The following is a 25,820-nucleotide window of genomic DNA, read 5'->3' as shown; positions in this document are numbered from 1 at the left end:
ATCGGAGATTTTTGGATTTTATTCTCTATCATTTAAACAATTTTAGAAGTTTTGAGTCAAAATAACTTAAAATGTTCATGAAGTCCAATATTATGAACTTTATTTAAGTTACTCCCAGTTGTTCTGGCTGCTGCTGTTCACTTTGTTGCAGGCTGCTGTTCGGAGCGTCTGTAGCCGTATGTGGAGATACATGTCCGGGTAATAACTGTCATCCAGAGGTGATCCAGAGAAGCTGAACCTCACTGGTTTCCCTCTCCGCTGATTTACTATATTTGCAGTTTTCCCGCTGACATTGGGCTGCGCGTCAGCGTGCGCACACACGCACGCGGAGCGCGTCGTGTGCCAAGAACTCAGGCTGCTTCAGGGAGGCAGGCTGGCGAGGGAGTGAGGAGAGACAGTCATTTTTTCCTCTGGTCATGAGGGGTCTCCTTCTCTATATAAGGCGCTGCGAGCGGAGCGGTGCAGGAGTTACACAGCTCTATGTGCTCCAGGAACACCGCCAACAAGCAGCAAGTCTCCTGCGCTCACAAGGGAATAAACCTGTGCGTCCTGCTGCTGCTGCGCACTGAGGGGACTCACGCACCCAGCGCCCGGATACCCACTGGGAAATAGGTGAGTTACTATGACACATTTATTCACACGTTATTGGACTGTGGCTTCATGTAAAGCAGGGGGTCGAGATGTGATCTGTCTTTTCTATAATGCACATCACCTCGTTAGAATATGATGGCGGTACCTGGTCAGACTGACTGACATCATTGTGTCACTTAGTGCTGTCAGACTCATTGGTTTACTCAGTGTGATCATATGAACTCAATGCCACCAACCATGTGTAGTGACATTTCATTGGTGGGTTACAAACCATGCCACTGTAGAGGAGGCGATTGGCAACACACAGCCATTCATTGTGAGCCTCTTTAATAAGGAAAATGTGAAAATACCATGTTTAGACATGTGTTTATTAGCAGTAGTTGCAAAAAAGAAAAGTATTTCAGAATATAATGGCACGTTTTAAGTTTTAAATACAATAAAATTTCAAATTTCACCATACAATGCAAATCACTAAAGAACAGAGAAAATGTCCAATTATCAATGTTTAAAAATCTCATCAACAGGCAGAAGTGATCAAGCACGTATGAGAATCAGACAATGTCTCCTGTGTCATGACTTGTGTTTACACTCAGCCTCATGCTGGGGTAGAGAGGAGGTCAGCCCCTCCTCAGATCAGAAGAGGCTCCACAGACGAGGCGTGGATATGTGCATGTGCCCGACTCTCCGGCTCCGTCTGTCACTTGGGTATAAAATTCATGAGAGCCGTGAGAAGGGCCCAGGCACAAGACGCTGATGGAGGTGCAGTGTGAAAAGAGGGGCAGCGGGAGAAGGGTGTGGTGCATCACGGGCTGCCCACATGGCTCTCGGTGCCCAGAGCTGGCACAGCATGTTGACTTGACACAGAGCCAGTGCCAGACCTCAAGCTGTCTCTGCAGCCAGAGGTGAAGGGATTCAAGGATAAGAGCAGCCAGCGCCGGAGCTGGGTTTGTTGTTTCTTCTCGGATCACACACTGACTGCTCCTCTGTCTCTGTAAGAGTTTGTGATAGTTGGTTTATCTTTAAACTCAGATGTCCTCCCTGTAGCGTGCTGCCTTCCAGTCGGAGGGTCAGATGCAGGGTCAGTTACAGAGTTTTACTCCTGCATGTGTCAGGAATGCAGTGGTTTTCTCGAATATGCTTTGTCAGGGAGAAGCGAGGTCAACGTGAACTCAGGTCTTCCTTCTCTGCATCCCACCCTGCTGCTCAGTTTGGTTAGAAAATAATCAGGAGATGAGGATGAAGCTGTGCACTTTCAGAATATTATACATCGTAATTTAGTGCAGCAGGAACAAAGCAAAGTCAGTCATATATCTTCTGCTTTATCATGGATGTTTAGAAATGTTCTTAACAGGACTTCTAACTAAGTTTCTTCTTGTGAGACAGTGGGGGTTAAATAAAGTTTCCCTGATTCCTGAAAATCATTAAGTCAAATAACTTCAGTATCACGGTGCAGCTAAATGACGCACAGTATATTACAACACAGTCATCGTGACGTCAAACTCAATGGGGATAACATTTCAAAAAAGCTTCTACTGTCAATACAGTCACCAGTTTATTCATTACACCAGTACAATCTGATGCAATCCAGTGTAACACTTCTGCAGGCTTTTAATCATCTGCTTGTGATGACATTGTATTCAACTCTATGGTCACTATTAAGGCTGTGGTTTCTGTAATGGGAAGTTGTGTTGGGTTGTTTTTACTATTTACTCACATGTGGAGCATTATTAGCATCTTTCAGTAAAATGCATTCCAATGCAACACCACCTGTCGAGCCTCAGACACGATGGAGCTGTTCACACGTCAGGAGGACTTACTGCAGGCCAGTTGCATTGGATTGCATCAGATTCTATTAATAACATTCAATAACAGTTTTTGTGTAATTTGCAAAGACTCTATCAGCATCGTTCATATTGTGACATAATGCACACATGCGTTTCATATCAATATTTCATTCTGGTCTCGTCAGTAAAACAACAGAGAGGCAGGTGACAGGAACATGATGGAACTTGTTGCTGCTGAACAACATTTAGCTCTTTCATACATTTGGTCCTTTGTAAACCTGCATGTGTAAACTGACTGAACTTTTAGTCTCATAAACGTCCAGAGTCTCCCACATTAGAGCCTCTGTGCTTGCATTTTGTAACATGTTCCCTCCTGTGTTGACTCACACAGTGGGAAAAGACTCATTAAACATTTCCTCCCAGCAGGTTGTGTCTAGGCCTTTGAGGAGCGGGCGTTCAACCAGAAACCCCCGTCTGTTCTGCAGCCCGCCAGTCCAACCCACACAGCCCAAGTTGTCAGAATGACCTGCACCGCCACCACCACCACCACCTCCTGGCTTCCTGTGCTCTCCCTCTTGCTGATGTGCGTATGGGACTCGGCTTCCCTCCACCTGCCTGACTCCAAGGAGCTCAGGCAGCTTCTGAGCCGCTACGAGGAGGATGCAGACCGGAACGGCACCAGCAACCCGGCCGGCGGTAGGACCCGACGAGCCATCCGCTGGTCAGACCGCGAGGAGATCCTCCAGCTGCACAACAAGCTGAGGGGGGGCGTCTACCCCACGGCCTCCAACATGGAGTACATGGTGAGGCATGTCCCGTAACCCACCGATCACTTATTCTTGCTTAATTATTTATAAACAAAGGCTGTTGCAAGTTATGTTTTGGCTTTAGTTCCAATGTGTCAGCAACACTGAAACGAGTCTGGTAATTAGGGTTTAAGGTTTTATTTTGCTTAGAAAAAAAGGTGTTTTCCCTTAATAAAAACAACCTTTTCTCTCTGCTGGAAACATGCAGTCATGATGGTGATCTACTGCCAGTCTGCTGTGCTGCCCTTTAACAAGGCGGATAATAATGCTGAGTCTGTACTACCTGCGAGCAGCTCCTCGCCGGGGAGAAGACAGGGGAGCGAGGGAAGGCTGGGTGACAACAGGATGGAGAGAATAAGGCCAGAAAGGGAGAATTTGTGTGGCCCATCAATGGGTGAAGAAGGAGATGAGGGATTATTGTTGAGACACAGAAAATTATTGGAAACCACAATGTCCGTGAGGTTGAGAGACGCACTGGCGGCCTACGTGTCTGTGCACTGTGGTTGGGAGGAAAGTGTCTGTAGACTTACTCTGCCCAGTGCTCTCTCAAATTCCAGCGAACAGGCAGTGCGTGTGTGTGTGTGTTTGTGTTTGGGCTTACAGCAAAGTCTGTGTGTGTGTGCGTGTTGCAGCGACCACCGAAAGGCTGGAAATTTACTGAGGTACTGAGGAGATGTGCTTTCCTGTACGTATGCTGTCCTCCTTCCATTGACAGCGCCCCCTTCACGGTGGGAGTCAGGTGCTCTCCGCCGCCGTGAAGAAACCCACTCAGGAAATGTGGATGATTCAGCTGTGATTGCTGGAGATTTGTAATGGAGCGGGGCCAGGCGCCAGCTGCTCCGCTCAAATGACACCGTCTAAGGTTAATGTTGTACTTATGTTCAGCTCGGTTTCAGCTCGCTGGGATGGAAGGAAGTGCAGGAGGCAGAGGCCTTGAACAGGTTGTGGTTTAATATCTACTGAGTCAGGACAAGATGTGAATTATACGGCTCCACATTGTTGTGGAGGCAGCAGGTGAATGTTAAAAAGTCTGCACCTTTCGTATGAAAAAAGTAATTTCCTTGTTTTTTACTCGCTGTGTGCAGGTTTGGGACGATGAGTTGGAGCGGTCTGCAACTCACTGGGCGGAGGAGTGTCAGTGGGACCACGGACCTCAGGACCTGCTCATGTCTATTGGACAAAACCTGGCTGTTCATTGGGGCAGGTGAGATGCAATGGCACACTTCTATCATGATACTATAGCATCTATAGTCCTACATGTAGCTTCTCAATCTAAAACTCTTTGAATCCTTGAATTGAAGAATATTATGTTTCTTTATTGTAGAAAACTTTTTTGAATCTATCATCAGTCAATTTATCATCAACTGTCAAGAACTGGCACAGAATAGAGCCATGTCCTGCAAACTAGAGACGAGTGTTCACCTTCAGCAGGAAAGACAACTTATCTTAGAATAAATTAGTTTGAACTGATCTGCTCCTTTATAAAAGTCTCGGCCCATGTGAAGAGCAAGCTTGGGCAGTGGTCGTCAGTGCCAGCGTATTAAGGTCGATGTTTGTGTGCGAGTACACACCAGACACAGTGAGCCTCTGTGCATGACAGTGTGTAGCTATCGCAGCAGGTGCCCTTCCAGGAATCTGCTCTCATTCTCACAGCCCCTTTCCTCCCTCTCTCTCTCCCCTTCTTTTCTTCGCGTGCCAACAAACGTTTTTTTTTTCACTCCGCCCCTCTTACTCCCCATTTGTAAGATCAGCACTTTTCAATACCGTAAAAAGAGATGTTTATAATAGGAGCTACAACTGATTTGTTCGGCTGTGGAGCCATGTTTACTTTTGCTTTGATTCTTCTTCTTTTTTTTTGGTATAACCTGATTTGATTTCCCTGTTATGGAGCATAACAGACTGCAGGTCTGTGTGCCAGCAGGTCATATTCAGACTCACCTCTGCAGGTCTGCAGGGAGGGGGAGGAGCAGGGAGTCAAGCCAAAGCACCTGGCAGCCCCCAAAAAATATTCCCCTTTTTGCCCCTGGTACCTGGATGGCCTGTGACTGAGCCTACTGTCTGTGTGTGTGTGTGTGTGTGTGTGTGTGTGTGAATGTGTGTGTGCAGACACCGCTCTCCTGCCTTCCACATCCAGGCCTGGTACGATGAGGTGAAAGACTACACTTATCCCTACCCCCAAGAGTGCAATCCCTGGTGTCCAGAACGCTGCTCCGGGCCCATGTGCACCCATTACACACAGGTGAGACATATAAAGAATAAATAAAGGCAGGAGGAGAGGAGGTGAAAGAGTTCAGCAGAGACATTTAGAGAGATACAAAAAAAAATAGGTGTAAAGAACTCACATCAAAGGCTCCAGAGGAAGCAGCATGAAGTCTGATAAATTGCATTGAGGATAACAGTCCAGTATTGCCAACCAAAGTTTTTGTGGTCGAGTTGCATTGTGGGTAACGTAGGCATCAGGTTTTGACAAGAAAGAAGACTGCATGGTGTAAAAAAAAGCGGCAAAGCATGTTTTGTTTAAAGGGATAGTTCATCAAGTGTCAGAGTCCACAAAACAGTTTTGGAGTTTCAGGGGTAGCTGATAATTGACCTATCTTCAGACGTAATAAAACAACAGGAAAAACATAACATGCCTCCATACTGCTCGTGTAGTTTCATCCAAGTGTCTGGAAGCCCCAACATTCACATTTGACTCGTAACAAGGTCCTTTCCACCGTGTTTTAAGCCTAAAAGTCCATCAGAGGTGGCCAAGCTAGTGGACGTTAGCATTTCCGACGATCCCTGAATACATTCGTCAGAAGATATAAGCGGACGTTTAGGCTTAAAAAACGATGTAAATGACGTTGTTTCAAGTCGAAATTGAATGTCGGGGCTTCCTGACACTTCGATGACATCACAGGAGCAGTATAGTGGCATGTTAGTGGCTGTTGTTTTATTATGTCTGAAGAAGGAATCACCATTGACTTCAATTGTATTGGATTGTGCTCTAACAAAGTTTACCCCTGAAACTCCAAAAGTGTTTTGTGGACTTAAACACCTCACCCACCCCTCCATTGGCATAGTAGATAATGAGTGAGTTTTCATTTTTGGGCGAACTATCCCTTTAACAGAAACCCAGATGCTAGTGACAGAAAAAATAAGCGTTTGGGGACAGAGAGAAGAGTTGGCGATTTGATTGGAGAAAATCAATCAAAAGCAAACAGCAGTGGGTGAGCTGGCATCTTCTTCTCCTAGACTTTACTTTGTAGCTGCAGGGATGAGTTAACAGAAACATCCAGACTCCTCCCTCGGCCTTCACCCTGAAACCCGATCACTGCCATCTGGTAGTCATTTCCAGACACAGCAGACATCCCGCACTGCCTGACCTGGATTCTTGTGAGGATGCTGCAGTGAAAAGGGACAGTGCCCAATATGAGCATCATCCCCTTGTCTCTGTCTTTCATTCTCTGGATGCGCTATTGCATTTGTGATCCGGACAGATACGGCTGCTTTAGAGAGATCGTAGACCCTCTGGATCCAGAGGTCGTATAGTGCTGAACTACCAGCACTCAGCACACATCAGTCGATGTGCTGACTCACTGCTTCCAGTGGCCTGTAACTGCAGCAGGGGAAAAGATGAACATTCCTGAGGAGGGAGAGTGCACATGTTTGAGAGTTTGGGAGGAAAGTGAGGAGGAGTTATGGAACATGCTGTGTTGTATTCGCCGTCAAGTGGCACATCATTCATCTGTAACACCACCGCAGCAGCTTTCCGTTTAATAAGGTGTTTTATTTCGCCTTGGACCGTTTTGTGCCGACACTGACCTCTGTTTCTTCAGAGGGGTTTTTCCACCTCTAACGGGAGGATGAAAATGATTATGATTGCATCACAGAAGGCAAACTGGGTTTATAAATGATGTGCATCTGACAGAATAACAGGCCCGGCACTCCTGGATGTCCCAGTAGCCCTCATTAATCTAGTTTCTTCCTCTGGAGTAACACAGGCTGCTTGGAATGAGTGCTACGACCTCTCGGCTAAAAGCTCAGTAGTTTACCGTGCTATGTGTCTGTTCATTCAATAATTTTTGTGCTAACTTTGGCCCTTTTTTTATTTCCCTCTTCACAGCTGGCCTGGGCAACCACCAGCCGTGTGGGCTGTGCCGTGCACATGTGTCCAAGGATGAACGTGTGGGGGGAAGTATGGGAGAACGCCATTTACCTTGTGTGCAACTATTCCCCAAAGTAAGATCAGTATTCCTCCATGTGCCACTGTTCATCATCATCTCTGCTCTCTTGACTTAATCATGCATTCCCCCCCCCCCCATACAGTGCTGACAAATAATATATTGCCTGTGCCTGATATAGATGTAAGTGTAGATATGGAGCTCTAATTGTTCCAGAGGTTTTGTGTGTGCCGTTAAAATTCCTCCAGGATTCAGAATAGAAAAATAATAATGAAGCACAGGGAAAGAAAAACAAGAGCAGAGCGGGCGTTTGTTTTCCAGACAGCCCACAGGATGTAACTGCCTGAGAGACACAGAGGAGTGTGGGGCTAATGTCTATTATAGGAGTGAGCAAAGAGTACTGAAGTAATTACAAGGCCTTGAGCCCAGTGATGCCTGACTGATGATTAATTTCCATTTTAGTCAAGCTGTTCATTGTGCACTACTTCTGCAGGGGTAACTGGATTGGAGAGGCCCCATACCAGCATGGCCGCCCCTGTTCCCAGTGCCCTCCCAGCTACGGAGGAGGATGCAGGAATAACCTCTGTTACAAAGGTGAGTCAATCTACTTTTTTATTTGTTTAGACATAATAAAATTAGAGATACTACCAACCTGAACTCCATCTGTTCATCCATTTATAGACACTCAGCGCTCAGAGACAGAGGACATGAACGAGGTGGAGAAGCCTCAGGTTGCACTGCCGCCTCGTACCACCACCGCCAAACCTGCCCCCAGACCCAAGAAACCGGCGACCAAACCCTCCACTCCTAAACCCACCACACCAAAGACACCATCTTCTAAGACCCCCAACACTAACTTAGGTATCTACAGGGATTGTTCTTAATAATATCCCCAAACTTTATATGTTTGTGTGCATCTCTAAGAAAATGTTTTGTCTTGCAGCTCAAAACATTAAGTGTGAGACCAGACTGCGAGATAAGTGCAGAGGAGCAACCTGCAACAGGTCAGGATATTTGAATGAATTTCACTATAAATATAAACTGCACATTCTGTATTACTGTGAATCTGTTTCTTCAGCTCACTTTTGTCTCCTCATTTTCTAACCACAGATATAATTGTCCGGCCAACTGCATGAATAAGAAAGGGAAAGTCTGGGGAACTCTCTTCTACGATGTGGTGAGTCCGTCCAGCGTAAACAACTAACACCACACGTCATTTATAGTATTTACTTTCAATGAATATTTATAAATGCGGGTTTTTCCATTGTTTTAGCAATCAAGTATTTGCAGAGCTGCTATTCATTTCGGCGTAATGGACAACAACGGTGGACTGGTCGACATCACGAGAATGGACAAGTTACCATTTTTTGTGAGAGCCACAAAGAACGGCATCGAGTCTCTCAGGTAGATAAATGAAACACAGATGGAATTCCCCTTTACCGATGCAGCTGTGACTCACATTTTGTGCAATAATACTGGATTTCTCTGACACGATGTCTTTTTACAGTAAATATAAACCCAGTAACGCCTTTGTGATGGCCAAAGTGGAGGGTAAGTGAAGTATTCCCTTCACGAAAAGCTTTGCGTCGTGATCCTACAGATTCACACAGTCAGTATGTTAAGAGTTCTTCTCCTTCTCTGTGACAGAAACGACTGTGGACTGCTACACCACGGTGGCTGAAATCTGCCCCTTCAAAAAGCCCTACTCCCACTGCCCGAGGTGCCGTCTCCCATCCACCATCATGTTGTTCACTAAAGCATGAAACTGTTAAAGTTACGGTTTCTGATGAAAAACTTGTTTCTGACGTCCAATTTCTTCCTCAGAGTTTTCTGCCCGACCAACTGCAAGAGTCAGCCTTCTTACTGGTCACCTGTGATTGGGAACAACATCTACACAGATGTAAGTAATTCAAAGTTTCTTTGTGTATGTTCTGGATGAACTTTAGCAAATGTACCATGAGTCACACTGGGCCTATTATGGCCTATTATTGGAGACAGAAAGGGAAGGATACCTGGATGTGTTAAGGCTTTGTGATGCGCGGTAGCTATGGAAAGCCGTTGAATCACCATCTGAATTTGGGTCATGGAGAATGGGATTAATGGTGAGGTAAGCCAGCGACTGCCAGGGATGTGTGACCCTGCAGTCCGAGGGTAGGAGACGCAAACGTGCCCAAGGGCTGTGGCTGACGTCAGGCAGCGACTGTGTTTCTGCGGTGGCGTAGAAGCTGAAAACCGTCTGCTTAGAAATGTTGGAGGGGTGCATGGACAGTGTGATCCGTGTTTGGACTAGAAATGAATGTTTTCACTCCAGACTGTTGATAAGACCTTATGGTCTGTTGTGCCGCAGCCAGACTTCTGGCTCGGGCTGTGAATCAAACACTCGAGTGCGTCCGCGAGCTGCTGCAATGCATTTTGTATCGTGTTTGTGATGTGTCTGTGAAAGGCATTTACAACAAAGTGATAGTGATGAAGTTGTTTTTCCATCTTTTAAAAGCCCTTCCTCATCTGACACACTCTCGCCTCACAGAGCTCCAGTATTTGTAAAGCAGCCATCCACGCAGGAGCGACCGGCGCAGAGGGAGGTTTAGTGGACGTTCTGCCACTCGACAAGAGAAAGAGCTACGTTGGAGTCCTGAAAAATGGCATCCAGTCCGAAAGGTACTGCAAAGTTTTTTGAGGTCATCTACTTTTTGCAGAAATGATCTTCCCAGACTTTTGCGCAATAACAAAAGGTACAAAGATGGATGGATCAGGCACAGTGTCAAATGGTGGCAATTTATCATAGGGACATTAGAGATTGCCTGAAACCCATAAATCTATATTTTTAGATTTAGCTCCTTGAAGTCTCATTGTGGAGTATTTAAGAGACGTTATGTCGAAAAAAAGACGCGGTGTGTGACAGTTTCCATCAGCGAGTAACAATTTGTTTAAATGCTGTGAAACTCCAAACCTCCTTTTGTTGTAATAAGCTCCCAGTAATATGTTGTAATACAATACAATTGTAATACAATGTTCACCATTGTTGGACTGAAACACGAGCGTCTTAAATATTCCAGAAAAGGTTCTTTTACTCACTACACCCCATTGATTTATGCTTCCTGTAATACTGCGTGTAGCGGGTTCCCTGCATGCACACCATGTTCCTCACATCACTCTCATGTCTTTGGCCGGCTCCAGCGCACTCGGCTCAGGCAAAGAAGCTGCTGCGGCCGCCTCAGCTGGCATGTGGGCTAGTAAGAGTGATGGTGTGGTTTGATGTGTGGATGGGCCACACGCGGGATCCGTGCTTACTTTACTCAGGCATTTCAATTGAGTGTGCAAAGTGCTGAATGGCCAAAAGCACTGCAAGTCTGAATGTACAAAACCTGAAGCGGAGCTGCGAAGGCCCCACTCAGGGCACTGGGATAGGAGGTCAGACCGCCGAGCCCGTGCCATGTGCCAGCAGCGTCAAGGCAGGGTGGGCAGTTTGGACCCGACTGGGGAAGTAATCACAGACTATCCAATTACTCGAGGATGGAAATGCTGTCGGCCACTTAGTCAGTGCTTCCCTATACGTATGTACAATTATCTGTGATCTGATACCAATCACTCCGGCCTATCACGATTATTGATCATGGCAGAACTTCAAGGTCTCTCCAATAATGAACTAATTACACAGTCATCAGGTTTAGCACATGTGGAAGCTGGGAAGGTCAGTTTCAGAACACGCCAACAATGAGTTATGCTGCCAGTGTCATTTGGCGGATGTGTGTTTTTTTTAAATTATTTTAATTTAATTTGGCTGATTGGAGGATTTTCCAAAGATGTGTTTTTATTTGACTTAAAGGGGCAGTCCACCTCTTTAACACTTGAAGTTCAGTTTAATCATCCCAGTTCTACTCTTCCTCTGAACTCTGCTATAAGGTGACTTCTCTGGCTCCACAGGCAGAGTTCTGGGAATGTAACTGTGATGATGTCATGACGAGTGTTATCTCAGCTTGTGCTTGAGACTCACATTTCTTGAGCCTGTGTTACAAGCTGGAGCTGTGCAGTTTGAAGGAATCTGACATTTAGGAAGCAGAACAGAAGGTGTTATGAACAGAAAGGTTACTTCAAAGTGTTTTTGGACCGTCGTCCACACACATAGATTAAGATTCAGAATAACAGGTTTGACCATTTTCCTCCAATCTCCCATTTATTTCTCACAGTTGAGTCAGAGTCTCCCCTGACTTTTCTGAAGTAACTACTAAACTACAGCATGTGCATCCTTAGTAGTGACCATAGACTTCTAGATGCACGCAAGATGGACAATGTGTCTCCGCTTCCTCCTGATGAAGCTAGAATATCCTGGATACAGGTGCCGCCATCTTGCGCTCTTGACGTAATTTGGAGCCAAGCTTTTTTTATAGCATAAAATAACTAATTAAAACCGAACTTACCGGAAATGAACACTTGAACGTACATCATTGTGATTCGATTTATATGAAATGACAGAAACCCTCATTGAGAAACTTTTATTTGACGTCAATGTCACATCTGTCAACATGGAGGAGGCAAGGTTTATGATCTATTCTGCAGCCAGCCACCAGGGGGGGGCGATCAAGATTCACTTTCACTCTTCACTCTTCACTTTTAAGGAGACGTCATGTCGTCCACCTCACCAAATGTAACATGTTTTCTTTGTCATGTGTTTGCAGCAAGAGCAACACAGAGGGCGGCTCGTTCCGACTCTTTGCTGTGAGGGAGTGAGACGTGAGCTCAGACGTCCAAACACCAACAGAGTCACCTCAGCTGCTCTCGAAGAGCAGGAAGTGCCCACAGGTTGGAAACCATGGCTGTTCGTCTTTCTCCTCCATGTGCCTTCACTGGAAACAGATCGATTGCCACTTCTCCCTCTCAGTTATCTAACAGTAGCCCCCCCAGTAAAAGTAATGGATTATGTTTTGTCAACTTTTAACTCCATAAGATAGAAGGATTTTTCTTAGACATACTAAATGTGTGAATACAGATGGTTTTTATATATAATGATGCATTGAACAGCTGGTGCTGAAAGTTTATAAGTTAGACATGTTTTACAGAAAGTACTATGTTTACATTGATGTTCTTATACAAATATATGTCGGTTTTCATACACAGGAATGTATACGGATCACACTGTATTTAATCAATGTGTACAGAATATATGATATTTTGTTTGTTTTAAAAATGGAGTACCATATATTAACATATTCATGTTTTTATTCTGAAATTTCTTTTTAATTTTATTGCCTTTGTCTTTGCTTTCCTGCTCCTGAGAGTTTAGACTGTGAAACCAGATCTCAGTCTAAATGGTATGTTTGAGTTAAGAGATGTGCTCGTTGTGAGTATGGAGGTTTTGTTGGAGAGGAAACAGAGTCGTAAATGAAAGTGTACAGAGGCAGCAGGCACTGCAGCGGGGAAACAAGGTTTTCCTACAGGAGGCAAGTGTCACTTCAGTGGGATTAAGTCAAAGTGTTACACTGTTGTGTATATTTTACAGATCAGTTACAACGTTTTGATTGGTTTAAGTGGTAGTTGGTTGAGGTGGGAATGGTGGCAATAGTGGCAGATATGTTTATAATAATGAGCAGTAATGTGTAATATACCAGTTTATATTTATTGTTGCTTTGTGCTATCCTTGTTTCTCTTTTTCTCTTGCTTCTCAAAGACATTTACACTTGGCATTCAAACGCATCTCGTATCCAGATTGTATCTAGATAAGATCACATTAACCCAGACAATACTTAGCAAAACCTTTATTTAAATGGGAATGTTATTCATTTAACACCCTGTTACGTTTTAATATGGCAGCTCAAACACGCCCACCAAAACCAGAGAAAATGTAACATTTCACACTGTTTCAAGGAAAGATTTTCAATCTGGAAACCGTAGCAAAACAGCACACAACATTTTGAGATTGAAAGTGCCCCTGGTAATAACATGTGTTTTAATGGAGTTCTGACTGGGAACTGTTTGCTCTGTCCAGCTCGTGTCACATCCTCTGGTTTGATGCATTAACACTTGTACTTTCATGTTCTCAAGCTCATTGCAATCCAATCACCCAAAACACATTTTAATCCAAGTATAAATGAGGTCTGAGATATATGAACATTTTTAATTTCTCCTCCACACCAGACATATGAATGTTTCACAGTTTTCTCGTACAGAGAGTTCTGTTTTCTAAAGACCAAGCCATGATTTGAGGTATCCGCATCAAACTATAGTTTATGCCCTTTGGTAAATCCTTGATTTTATTACTATTTCTTTGTACATTTGTCTTAATTTAGGTCCTTAAAACATTTATTCAGTGTCAACAAAATGCACAGGAAAAAATGCTGCAGGGTCGGGGTTCCAGTTCAAATCATACCAGACTCATAATAGCACCATTATAAACCTTGTTATTGTACTAATTGAGGATTCAAAAGTCAAAGCCAAGATGAAATTAGATTTAACTTCTAAATCTTTTTCTTCCAGCATATTTAAACTTTATCTCTTTATTCTACCTCAGTCCTATTGCTGCGCTCAATATGTACGTCTTTTCTATATGGGAATGTTTATGGCAAAGATTTATGGGAACTGTAAATACTATGATATTTGTTTTTTGAATCATCCACTAAGCAGTAAGATTATAATTAAAATGTGTGAATTTATGTCATTTGTCTTGGTGGTATTGTTTTTATACAGGTGTGGGATGGGGTTTTATAATTTTGGCACAATTCAAAAATAAAAATTGCTTTACAAATACCACAGAACATGTTTTGTTTCATTGAAATATGGTAGTAAATGGTACTTTTTGCACACAAACAATCAAACCAATGGACAGTGATGAAAACATAACCTCCATGGCTGAGGTCACCACAGCCTGTGAATTATCGTATCTCAAGGGCCGGAGTGAAAAGAGAAGAAGAAGAATAGATAGCTGTTGTAACAAGAGCTCATAACTTTATTAAACCTTCTTCGACCAGAGTTTTATCAGGCGAGAATCTGTGTGTCATGCATTACGGATGAAATTTAGACCCAGGCCGCCCAGGATTTGCCCGTTATCTTTGGACAAATATCACTGACCATGTTCATAACCTGGCTCTTCTCCCTGTGGTCAAACTCAAGCCAAACGAAACGGAACAATAAAGTAAAGCAATCGCTTTTTATTCAAGAACCACGTGCATGATCTGCCAATACTTAATATGTGGCTTTAGCTTATGGTGGAATTATTTCACAAGAAAGAAAGAAACAAAGAAGGAAAGAAACAAAGAAGGAAAGAAAGAAAGAAAAAGTCTTGGACTTGGCGAAAATTTCATCACCATGTAATACACCATTTCTGGGACAAGTTCACTCATATATATTCCAGTAATGAATTCCCAATCTACACAAACGGTGTAGAGAAGTGGGAAGCGGAAAGACGACTGGCAGGGAGGGAAGAGAAAGTGTGTGAGCACTAATAACTCTTCAAACCTCAGGTTCTTTTGTGCGAGGCAGATGTTGATCCCAGGTTGGACGGGGCGCAGGCCGTCCCACTGATAAACAGCTGCAGCCGGCTCATGTGATGACTATTTTACTCCCATCGTCAATGGAGATAAAATGAAAATGTACTCGCACTGTAAATCCTCTGCTCAGAGAAAAGACCGTGGGGCTCAGTCCAGTTTTCACTTTTCTTGTCCTCAAATGCGCTTTGCAAAACAGATTGTATGACGATTGGCTTTATGACTTAAATGGGAATAGTGGTAATGTCTGTTTTGTTTTCTTTCTACTGTCATTAAAGTCTATTAAGGGGAGCTGGAGCCAACCCCAGCTGACATAGGGTGAGATACGTGGGCCAACATAGAGAGATATGTTGGCTCACCACTTCTCATGGCCGGTTAGCTCAGTTGGTTAGAGCGTGGTGCTAATAACGCCAAGGTCGCGGGTTCGATCCCCGTACTGGCCACTAACTTTTCGGACATCAGTGTGAAAGGTCACTGGTTCGAGGCCACGGACTGACAAAAACATACCTGGATATGGACCAGACCTGGATTTGTTCAAGTCCAAGAGGACTCTCCCTACCCCACTGTCTAAGTGCCCCTGACCTTATTCCAACATCTGCTCTCCATGGCTGCCATGTGTGTTGTGTTGTGTCCTGCTGTGTTCACATGGATGGGTCAAAAGCATGTAGTGTGTCTGTGCATGTGTGTGGGACCATTAAAGGAATCTTGAATCTTAGATGGAGTGTGGGAGTAAGCCGGAGTACCTGGAGAAAACACCCATACACATTCTCCTATTGGGAGAATAGGAGATGCAATGTGCTTTAAACAAAAACATGTGATCTCCGCAGTGGAATTACTACCTTATGTCTCAGCCACCTGTTGTGTCACCTCTCACCTGAACGCTCGGAGATGTTCTGATGTTAGTGTGAACCCGTCTGAGCGAAGAATCTCCTGCTGAGTGGACCAGATGTGGACCAGATGTGAAAGGTGAACACTTGAGTCCAGACCCAATCGTGTGGACATCCTCCTGAGTTCATGTATGAAAAAGGCTTTGGTCTGGCAGACATTGGTGAGTGATGGCTCTCAAAAAAGTAGCAGCCATATTTAGTGCTTTCAAATATTAAAAACCAGACTTAAATGAGTGTAATTTGCATGTAATGGATGAAATCATAATGTGGTGAACGTTTCCATTGTTCAAGTTCGAACCCTCCGTGAGGCCCGCTCTGTGCTCTCATGTGCAGTTGTGGGTGGTTGTACTGGGAGAGCCACGTGTGTGGCTGTGCAAACTGTATTATTACCAAAATGTAATATTCTGAATTGTATTAATGGGGTTTTGGAAGGGCGCACGAGAGCTTATTGCAGAAGAGTTCATATTCTCCAGCTAAGACCTCCAGGTAGAATCTCAGATAATAAGTAATGGAGTCCAGAGTAATAAAGGGTTGTGATGATATTGTTTTGGTCAGAGAGGCCTCACAGTGCAGCACATCTTCCAAAATAAAAGAACAGGAGGTGTGCTCATTACGACAGATTGTGTCAGACCTGCGTGTTTTTCTTAAAGACCTGGTGAGATTTGTAGCCTTTACTAAATCCATCAATCTGAAGGGAACATGTGGAATGTGTTATGAATCGAAAGGAGGAAAGTCGTCTGAGTCAAAGTGAAAAATGTCTTTTAGCGTAATTTCTCTCGATAAATGCTTTATCTTAAGGTTAAAGTGCAAACAGCGGTTACTGCAGCTCCCCGAACTCCCATTTTTGCTGTTAAAACGTTACATCATTTTCACTTTTCAGACAGAATATGTTTTCGTACAGTCTCCTCCTCAGCGTCTGCCACATTATGATGATCACAGTGAATACCAGGCTTCTCTATTACCGCTCTCTCTTTCCACATAGCAGGGACCTCTTTGTCTTTTTCTCTGTCCTCAGGAGAGTCACTGCAGTGAATCCCTTTGACTTCTGGCTAAGGAGGAGAAAACCCCCAGGTGAGAGAACAAAAGCTGTTTGGCAGAGAGATGATGAGGAATCTGTGCTGATGCTGCGTCAACCACTGATAACTGGAACACTTACACAGCCTGGATAGATCTATAGGCTCCATGCAACTGTCTGAAACGATGAGACCTGAAGGATCTCTCTGCTGTCAGCCTCACACACAGTTTTTCTTTCTCCCTCGTGACGCATGTCTGTTCTGGGAAGAGTTTAGCTGAAGAGTCAGAGCACATTGATCAGACATATTCACGTATGGCTCATTCGGCAGTCAGTGTTTTTGTGGTATAAACCACAATCCATGTTGTTCTGAACACATACACCAGTTTATCCCCTATTCAAGGACGGATTTATTTATATCGATGATGATTAAGAACAAGTCATTTTAAAATGATGAGGTGACTAAAAAAAACTAAACTCTCTTCCAACAGAAGGTCCTCAGTGAATAATCTTTGGACAGATGCTGTGTTTACTGCAGGTTTTCATAACTAGATCATGGATTCTGGACCCGATCGAAGGGATTTAACTTTTTCTGCATTTTACTTTGCGCATGAACTGATTCTAAGCTCAAGATTATGAATGAAACTTTACTCTTCAGTGTTTTAAAGGCATGAACTGTGGTCCTGTACCATGACACAGAAATAAATGCATCAAGTTCAATACACCTTTATTTGTCGTTATTCATCTTAGAAAGTATTGGATTGAAAAAAATGATGTATCTCATGGACCAATGGACAACAATAGAGCAACATATAAACACACAACATTGAAATGCTGACATGCTGTCAATCACAATGTTAAAGGTGGGTTTGGTCATTGGGTTCTGAAACACTTCTTCTTCACGTCCTGACAGATATCGATAAATAAAGTCCTGTGACTAACTGACCTGCCTGAGTTGGCGTCTATCAGTGCACGTTTTTCTGTTTTGGGCACGTAGCTTTGAGAAGCGAGCTGATGGGAGGAAGTGGATGTGGCGACCTGCCCGGACTAAACTCTCACTTCCTGTTTTATTTTGTTTGTCACGCACTCTGCTCATGGACTCCAGCTTCACTTCCTTCCCATTATTCAGTTTCTTACCTATGCACTCACCTGCGTCTCATCAACACTCATTCATTCCTCGTGTTGCCTTCCTGTGTATGAACACCGCCTGTTTTGGTTTCCACCGAAAACCCTGTAAGTTTAGATTTTGTTGTTTTTGCCTGTGGATTTCCTGTAACTTTTGAATCACTGACTACCTTCCTGTGTATGCACGTATGCCGAAAGAGCTCAACGCACTGCAAATTAGGTATTGAACTACAGCCAGGTTCATCACTTTTTGGGGTCCCCTGGAAACAATTCCGTTGTCATTTTAGAAATTTGCAGCGCGTTTCTGTATTTGCATGTGTTTTTACTTTTTGCAACGCACTTGTCGTCAAATTGATGAAGTTGTTTTGTTAATTTGCACGTGTTTTTTTCTATTTGCATGTGTTTTCTTAATTTGCAGTGCAGTGCTTAATTGTCATGGACATCCATTCAGTGGTCAAAAAATGTTGTACCTGTTGTGACCAAGATGAAAAATCCAGAGACATGAAATGTGGCTATGATTTATCCTCTGGGCACCATGAGCATCTGCACAAAGGTCAGCCCGGATAATAGTGTTTTTTGTTTTACAACAAACAAAAAATGTCAACTTCACAGCGGCATTATCGGAAAAATCAGGGGACGACCACTAAATAATAAAACAGAAGCTGCATTCATTCAGTTTTTCCTGGGAACAGAATGAGAACCTGGAAGCTCACATTTTTTCCCCCCATTTCTTTTCACAACAAATGATGAGAATGATTCATCTGCTTCTTCCCTCAAAAGATTACCATCAGTCCGGTATTAGCCAAATGTTGGGTACATGAAACAGTGAGACACTGTTACATAAACCTGCTGTCAGAAAAGCCGTCTAAATATAGAGAACCTTGTTATAGACGTTATAACAAAGAGGACACTCATAGACCCGTTTGTTCTCCAGCATCAAACGGCGGGGCCGACGCCTAATCACATACTGCCAAATGGTTGACTGCTTCTTTTGTGCCCTCTGCCCGTCATTGCCCTGCTGGGTGAACATCTGAATCCAATGTGTGGCAGAGGAGTTTGTCATCACTTTGTTCTGACTGAAGTAGTGAAACGAGCTGAAAGTAAACAAGGCTTGAGGGACAAGCGTTAGTATCTGTTTAAATAGCTCTGAGCCACAGAAGAAAGAAAGAATAAACAGCCTTGGCAAAGCTCTACTTTGTTAAAGTTTGGTCTCTGTGAGAGGCTCTTAGAGTTTAGATGAAACTGACCCCGGCCTTCTATGGGGCTCTTAGTTTGTCCACTCAGGCTGAAGTCTTGACAGCGATGATCAAAACAAAGCACAAACATTTCTACCCTCAGCCACTAAAGAAGTGAGGCTGGATATAGCCATGGTGGTGCCTTTATGAAAAATCACTGACATTCTGAACGTAGAATTTATAAAGTGATAATATTCTGCAGCTGCATGATAGTGTTGAGGTATTAATAGCAGACAGATAACGGGGCGTATCTAAGGATATAACACATATGAGAAAAACCTGCTCCCTGAGATAAAGGCTGGAATTAGTTTAACTTGATATATTATATTTGTTTTTTGCGCTTTGCGTCTGTCTTCTTTTTCATCGAATAAATACATTAAAAACAACACAACAGGGACGTAATTAAAACAACTACTAGTTATTTCTTATTGATTCTTAAGTAAAAATAGTAGAATAACAAAATTAAACCAAAGAGTATTGTACTGCCGTGACAATATTCCTGTGAATATAAAAAAAAACAATATAGGACAGAAATGTTGATAAAAAGAGAAAGAAATAGATTGAAGACATATTTCAGAAAGTAGCATATGAAGTAGAATAATACATTTCTTTGACTTTAACATTAAAAGGTCATTTTTTCCACATGTCCCTGCAGCATGTTGTCAGTGAACACAATGAGTGATTTTGTTTTGCTTCACCACCTCCCACTCAGAGTGTCACACACTGCAGCGTACAATATGTGTTGGAACCAGCAAGAGGTCATAAATCGCCTTCGTCTCTGCCAAGTTGTTTTCAAGAGTGAAAGACAAATAGCCTTTGAAAATGAAGAGCTACAGTAGCTCTGGCTCCACCAGGTATGGAAACTGGCCCCACAAATCATGTGACCTTTCCCAGTTCGGAGAAAAAGGGATTCCCTACCTGTAACCGCTAATCTCAATTAAAAGACGTGGCCATTAATTGTTGGCACTTTGGAGCACACAGCACAGATGTGATGCATCCATCACACAATTTTGAATTATGACCATTTTACAGTATATAACAGATAGTGTAATGTCTTGTGCATACAGTACGCTGATCTAACCTCCTGCAATGGGTCTATGGAGGTCCGTGTTATTATTTAAAATCTGGTCATAAATTCAGACCAAGTTTCCACTCCAGATTTGGCTCGAACTTGTTAGACTTCCATCAGAATAATGGACTCTGCAGATTCTCATCAGTCTCTTTCGAAAAACCAACTTTGAGCTCTCCACTGTTTTGCACGTTATTAAATTGTGAAGTTTGATACAAGGTGAAGAGGTGAGAGGAGCTGAGACAGAGTTAATGTTTTAAACATTTACAATGAATGGATGGCTCTTTCTTCAGAGATGGTGCTGGGTGCGCAGACACCATTGTAATGGTAACTCTTGATGCCTTACGTCCACTTATGTAGTGACTGACATACCTATTATAACAGGCCGTTCACAGATTTATGACAAAAGTGTGATATTGATTGATATATCTTCCAGGTATACAGAGAATACAGTAGATGTTTCCAGAAGCATATTAGGATTTTTGTCCACCTTATGTTTAGGTTTTTCGCAAGTGTGTGGGCGTGTGTGTGTGTGTGTGTGTGTGTGTGTGTGTGTGTGTGTGTGTGTGTGTGTGTGTGTGTGTGTGTGTGTGTGTGTGTGTGTGTGTGTGTGTGTGTGTGTGTGTGTGTGGTTGGGCGTAGTTTCCAGACTTCATCTGTGCGCCTCAGATTCATTCTCTAATAAACTCAATAATCCTGCTGCAGTTCTTATTTTACCTCACTTCATCCCACCAGACTCTGACTGACCGTACAGTCACCCACAGTGGTAGGAACGCCACAGCCGCTCAGCCTTTTTTATCTTGTAATATTTAGTCTGCCTGTTCTTAGTCTCTGCTCGACTGACTCCCTGTCTGAGCCCTTTGGTTCCTCGTTCAACATCTGACTTTGATCCTGGATTCAAATCAGAACCGCACTTACCTGCCCTGCTCTCACTGAAATCTGACCAACCAACCAACCAACCAACCAACCAACCAACTGTTCAGTAATCCTGCTGCCAACCAACCAACCAACCAACCAACCAACCAACCAACCAAAGACAGGCAGGGGTGAAAACATAATCTGGAGGTAATAAAAATATATGTGCCTTTGAAGCAGGCTATACAGAATGAATTAAGTTAACATATTTCAATTACAGAACCTTTTTTCAGTGCATATCTAATTCAGGTGTTTTTACATCTTTATAGCATAAATAGAAAAACACAGCCATGCAAGAAAATGTTATTACTTGTCATTGAGTGACTGAGAAATGACTCTGCTCTTCATCAGACTGAGTTTGACTTATGGTTCGGGATGAAAATGATTAAAAGCAGAGTCATCCAACAACACTCATCAATTTGTGGTCAGAATAAACAGTCTTTTTATTGGGCTGTTTGTTCCAGCTGAGTTTATTGTTTTGATTTATGCTGATATTTTCCTCAGCACCTGCTTTATATATTTTTGTATTTTTTATATAAGTTTTGTATTTCCAGTAGCAGAGCTAGTGATAATTAGAAACATTTGCTGATAGAGTCAGTCGGTTATGACAGAGTTGTAAAGGTCCATTCACACAAATCCTCCACAGCTGCTTTACATTATATATAAGACAAATGACCAGTTCTATATCATGATATAGCTTCTCATAGAGCCACATTGAATCAGCATCTCAATGAATACCCGTGAGGCCACTTTTCCCATTTCACTGATGTCATTGGTCTATCTGCACTACACGTTGGCACTCGCTACTCATGCCAAGACAAATGTCAGCCTGGGCCGCCCTGCGCTGCCCCAGCTTGGGGTCATGAGTTTATTTTACCAGACTATACTTGACTTGCTAGCTGCCTCCTGCACCATGGTACTGCAGGGGCTCTGGGAAAGGTTTTGGTTCCCAGACAGAACTGGGATTTCTAGACTTGTTGGTGACCTTTTTCCTGTAAGGGTTAGAACAGCTGACTTGTGGGAGCTGTAAAGACAATACTCTCAATTTTATTAACAATTTATTTGACGATTCCCACATTTTATCTCTTTATACATAAACTGTGAAAGACTCCAGAGCTTGTGAGCCCTTGTCAAATAATGTAACAGTCAGTTGTCCCATTAAAGGCTGATAGTGGCTTACGTGTAGCTTACACATACAGTTCAGACAGCTGTAATGGATGTATGTCTTGTTTGCTTTTGTGTGTGTAATTACGCACGATTTTGTACGAACAGCCTTCACTCTAAAGGAATGTTTCTCTAGCTCTATCTGCACTTTATTTGACACACACTGTTTCTAGTTAAGTCATCCAATATGTTATCATGGATTAAAACACAAACCAGAAGGGTTTCTTTTTTCCTTGTGTAATTTATACTCACTAATTATGATAGTGGGTGGACGGCTGTATTTACAAGTGTAGTTATATTTGAAATCAGATTCAGACAACCAGGCTATAAGAAGGGAAGAGTAAAGACAAAAAAAAAACTTCTTTCTCTCCCTCCGAGAACCATAAATTATGTTTTGGGAGTGGTGGTTGGACTTTGACGTCTGAGCTAACCAACTTGTTCATTGTGGTGTTGTCTCTTTGGAGTGAGTAGTGAGCAGTAACAGGAGATCAGTGCTGACATGAGCGTGAAGCCATCCTGACGGCTGGCCTGCTGACGCACATCAATTTCAAGAGGACCAACGTATGCTGCCTCAGCCTGGATGCTTTCTTGGAACTCGCGAGTTGTGTCTGACTGACGAGCTTCAAGGCCTCAAAACACTCCCGTCACGGCGGAGGACTCCACCCAGATCGCTGCATTCTTCAGCAAATGTTCCACCATATTTGACAGGTGACCAACAGTACTCACTGTTTCTGATACAGGAATAATTCTCAGGTTACACGTAACTCTGGGCAGATTGAATTCTGGTTCGGCCGGGGTCTTTGTATGGATTTTGTATGTTTTCCCTGTGTGGGTGGGTTTTCTCCCATAGTCTTAATACATGGAGATTAGGGTTCGGTTGATGAAAACTTTAAATTGACCGTAGGAGTGAATGTGAGCGTGTATGGTTGTTTGATTCAGCTGCACTGGTGACACTGTTCAGGGTCTCGCCATCGAAGTGTCCCAGCTCTACCTCCAGTGCATAGACTATATAAATGTACAATCTAATGTCACTTCCACCCACTTTCCAGAAGTGAAGCTGAAATATCCCAGATACAAATTCTACCACCTTGTACATTTGCAGCCGAGTCTGCGTAGTAGCAATTGTGGGATGAGCCACGGCAGTGAGGTACCATCGATACACATGCTCAACCAATCGTGACTCAAAAAAATGTGTATTTGAACATACATCAGTGTGATAAGAACGACCTAAAGTGAGAGAAAACATCTTTGAGAAAAAGAATGTATTTGGTGTATACTGTGAGATTTTAGTTTGGTCCATTTCCCATCCACTAACATGGAGGAGGCTGGAATTATGACCCATAGTGCATCCAGCCTCCAGGTTGCAATTGAGACACTTTGGCTTCATTTTTGAGGAACAGTCATGTCATCCATCTCTATATACAGTCTATGCTCCACAGCCAAAACCGCCTGACAACAGATACCAGTTGTTTTTTTCTGTTTGGATATTTCCAAACTCTTTGTGGTATCATTTTGTTGAATGAAATCACCACTGTCACTTTCTTTACACCTTGATGAACTTGACAAGAATCAGATTCTTACAAAAAGGTTCCAAAATTATTTTTGACAGAATTTTGCCATTTGTGTGAACCTCTGGCTTAATGTAGTGGAAAGGGATCGTTTAAACGTTCAAATCGTCTCATACACACGATGAACACATTTTTCTGCTTGTGTCATCCCACCATGTCCCAGTTTTTTTTTGTTTTTGTCCGTCATATTATTCCTGCGTTCATCTTTCCATTGCTCTGCAGTCTTTCCCAGAAAAACAGCATAACTTCCATTTAGCCCCGGCAGCTCCGGTGCTTTTGTGGATTTCGGTGTTCTGGATGTGCTCTATCACAGTACCATCTATCATCATCCCCCCATTTAGAATTAATGAGTCTCTGAAGCGATTATGTAACTCAGCGATGGAGGTGGTAAACAGTTTTGTGTGAGTTTGCTCATTCCAGATAACAAGTGGCTTTATCAGCCACCAAAACGTGCTTTTATTTTTCTGCCAAGAGTAAATGAAGTGATACTGCATATCTGCTCTGTTCTACTCTGCACTCTTTAAAAGACCACTACAACTGTTTCTGCTCCTACTACAGCTAGTACTCCCACTACTTCATATTTCCTTCAGCTAATCCAGGTTCTGCTGCAGCCTGAGACGTTGATAACAAGCTAAAGGTCAAGAAAAATCAGAAACACAGTTAAATCCCTGAATGGAATTAAAAAAGAATTAAAACGGAATAATACATCCAATCCAAATACAGTAGTCATAAAACAAAAATGGTTTCACCACATAAACACACAACTATAAAATGTGTTTGAAGATGAAGAGCTGGAATATGACTCATTCTGACAGCCTAAGCTCCTGGATGGTCCCGAGCCTTGACGTCCACGTGGAAAAACATCTGATTGACATTTAAAATTCGGCTACGTGGAAAGTTTTCTTCCACACTGGAGACTAGATGTCAAGTGAAGTTCTGTTTGGACCGACTTGAAAAAGACAGATGATGTACAGACATCTGTAACACAATCTATACCAAATTGTTAAATCTTGTATATTCCTATGACTACTATTACCACTGATTTAATCTAATGAGCCCAAACAGATGTCTCTTAGGAATATGAAATGTTTTTTTGTATCATTTGCGTGATTAGAAAACTCACCCACCTGCAAAAGGTCAGACACGTTTTCAGATCTTGGTCAGGTGTCGCTCCAAGTTTGAAAAAGTTCCAGACAGGGTTAAGGTGAGAAGAGAGCTGGTGCTAATAACGCCCTGTTTTCCTTCTATTTTCCTTGTTGAGTGTCCAAGAATTATGTGTTAACGTCTGGTGTTGCCATTGGCAAGTGTTGAGTGAAGGTGTGTTTTGTAATCGGATAATACCATGTGTAGGTTTGTTTAAGGACAGAGTTATCACAGTTGAGACAGATGTAAGATATGTTGAAATTGTTTGACTGTGGCTTAGAGGAACCGTGTGTAGGATTTAGTGGTATTTATTGACAGAAATTTAATTTAATATTCATAATTATGTTTTTCTTAGTGTATAATCATCTGGAACTAATATTTTTTGTTAGCTTAGAATGAGCTTATTATATTTAAGTTGGAAGCAGGTCCTCTTCCCGCAGAGGCCACCATGTTGCACTGTTTTAACTTTACCCCAAGGCCCCTATAGGTTCTGTACACTTGGAAAGTGAAGGGTGAGGGAAAGGGTAATCTGTATCCTCACCACTAGGTGCCACTAAAACCTTATACACTGGTCCTTTAATAGTTATACAATTGTTTTTTTCCCTACATACTAACAGTCTTCTCAGTGGTTCTTCCTGTGAATTTATTTCCCTGTGAGTTTTTGACTTTGCTTTTTGCCTCTGTTTTTTCCACCACCTTCCCCGAATCAAATACCTACCTCTTCACCTAACCTGTGAGTCAAAATGAAGACACTTTCATTGGATCTGTGTCGCTCTTCATTTGGGTCCTCACCTGCTCCTAGACGTAACACACCTTAAATTGTATGCACTTAAAAAATGAAGGGTGAGGGAGATGGGTATTCAGTTGGGTGCAATCTGAA

At 42.9% G+C, this 25,820-nt stretch overlaps 1 protein-coding gene and 1 non-coding gene across 3 annotated transcripts; both read left to right on the top strand.

Moving 5' to 3' along the window:
• Positions 1 to 243: 243 nt before the first annotated feature.
• crispld2 (cysteine-rich secretory protein LCCL domain containing 2) lies at positions 244 to 14,090 on the top strand. 2 transcript variants are annotated; one of them, XM_035162350.2, is made up of 15 exons: positions 244 to 612; positions 2,802 to 3,178; positions 4,267 to 4,385; positions 5,288 to 5,420; positions 7,287 to 7,402; positions 7,838 to 7,938; positions 8,026 to 8,205; positions 8,288 to 8,348; positions 8,455 to 8,521; positions 8,618 to 8,748; positions 8,852 to 8,895; positions 8,992 to 9,064; positions 9,169 to 9,244; positions 9,872 to 10,002; positions 12,021 to 14,090. In XM_035162350.2, the coding sequence occupies exons 2-15, from the start codon at positions 2,897 to 2,899 to the stop codon at positions 12,070 to 12,072; spliced, it is 1,566 nt and encodes a 521-aa protein (XP_035018241.1). In that variant the 5' UTR covers positions 244 to 612; positions 2,802 to 2,896; the 3' UTR covers positions 12,073 to 14,090. The 2 variants fall into 2 exon arrangements, with proteins under 2 accessions (XP_035018241.1, XP_035018231.1); XM_035162340.2 differs by having other exon boundaries at positions 245 to 612; positions 2,799 to 3,178.
• Positions 14,091 to 15,191: 1,101 nt separating this feature from the next.
• trnai-aau lies at positions 15,192 to 15,265 on the top strand. The gene has a single exon. It is a non-coding gene; the product is annotated as a tRNA-Ile (tRNA).
• The last annotated feature ends 10,555 nt before the right edge of the window (positions 15,266 to 25,820 follow it).

The sequence above is a fragment of the Hippoglossus stenolepis genome, chromosome 1, assembly GCF_022539355.2.
Source record: "Hippoglossus stenolepis isolate QCI-W04-F060 chromosome 1, HSTE1.2, whole genome shotgun sequence".
Taxonomy (NCBI): domain Eukaryota; kingdom Metazoa; phylum Chordata; class Actinopteri; order Pleuronectiformes; family Pleuronectidae; genus Hippoglossus; species Hippoglossus stenolepis.
The sequence above is the reverse complement of the archived record's forward strand: the minus strand, read 5'-3'. Positions and strand labels throughout refer to the sequence as shown.

Bases quoted from the DNA above. Each gene is read 5' to 3' on its own strand.
- crispld2 (XM_035162350.2), top strand. From the start codon at position 2,897: ATGACCTGCACCGCCACCACCACCACCACCTCCTGGCTTCCTGTGCTC. The intron at 5,421-7,286 runs GTGAGACATATA...CCCTCTTCACAG, and splicing joins TGTGCACCCATTACACACAG to CTGGCCTGGGCAACCACCAG. The intron at 10,003-12,020 runs GTACTGCAAAGT...ATGTGTTTGCAG, and splicing joins AATGGCATCCAGTCCGAAAG to CAAGAGCAACACAGAGGGCG.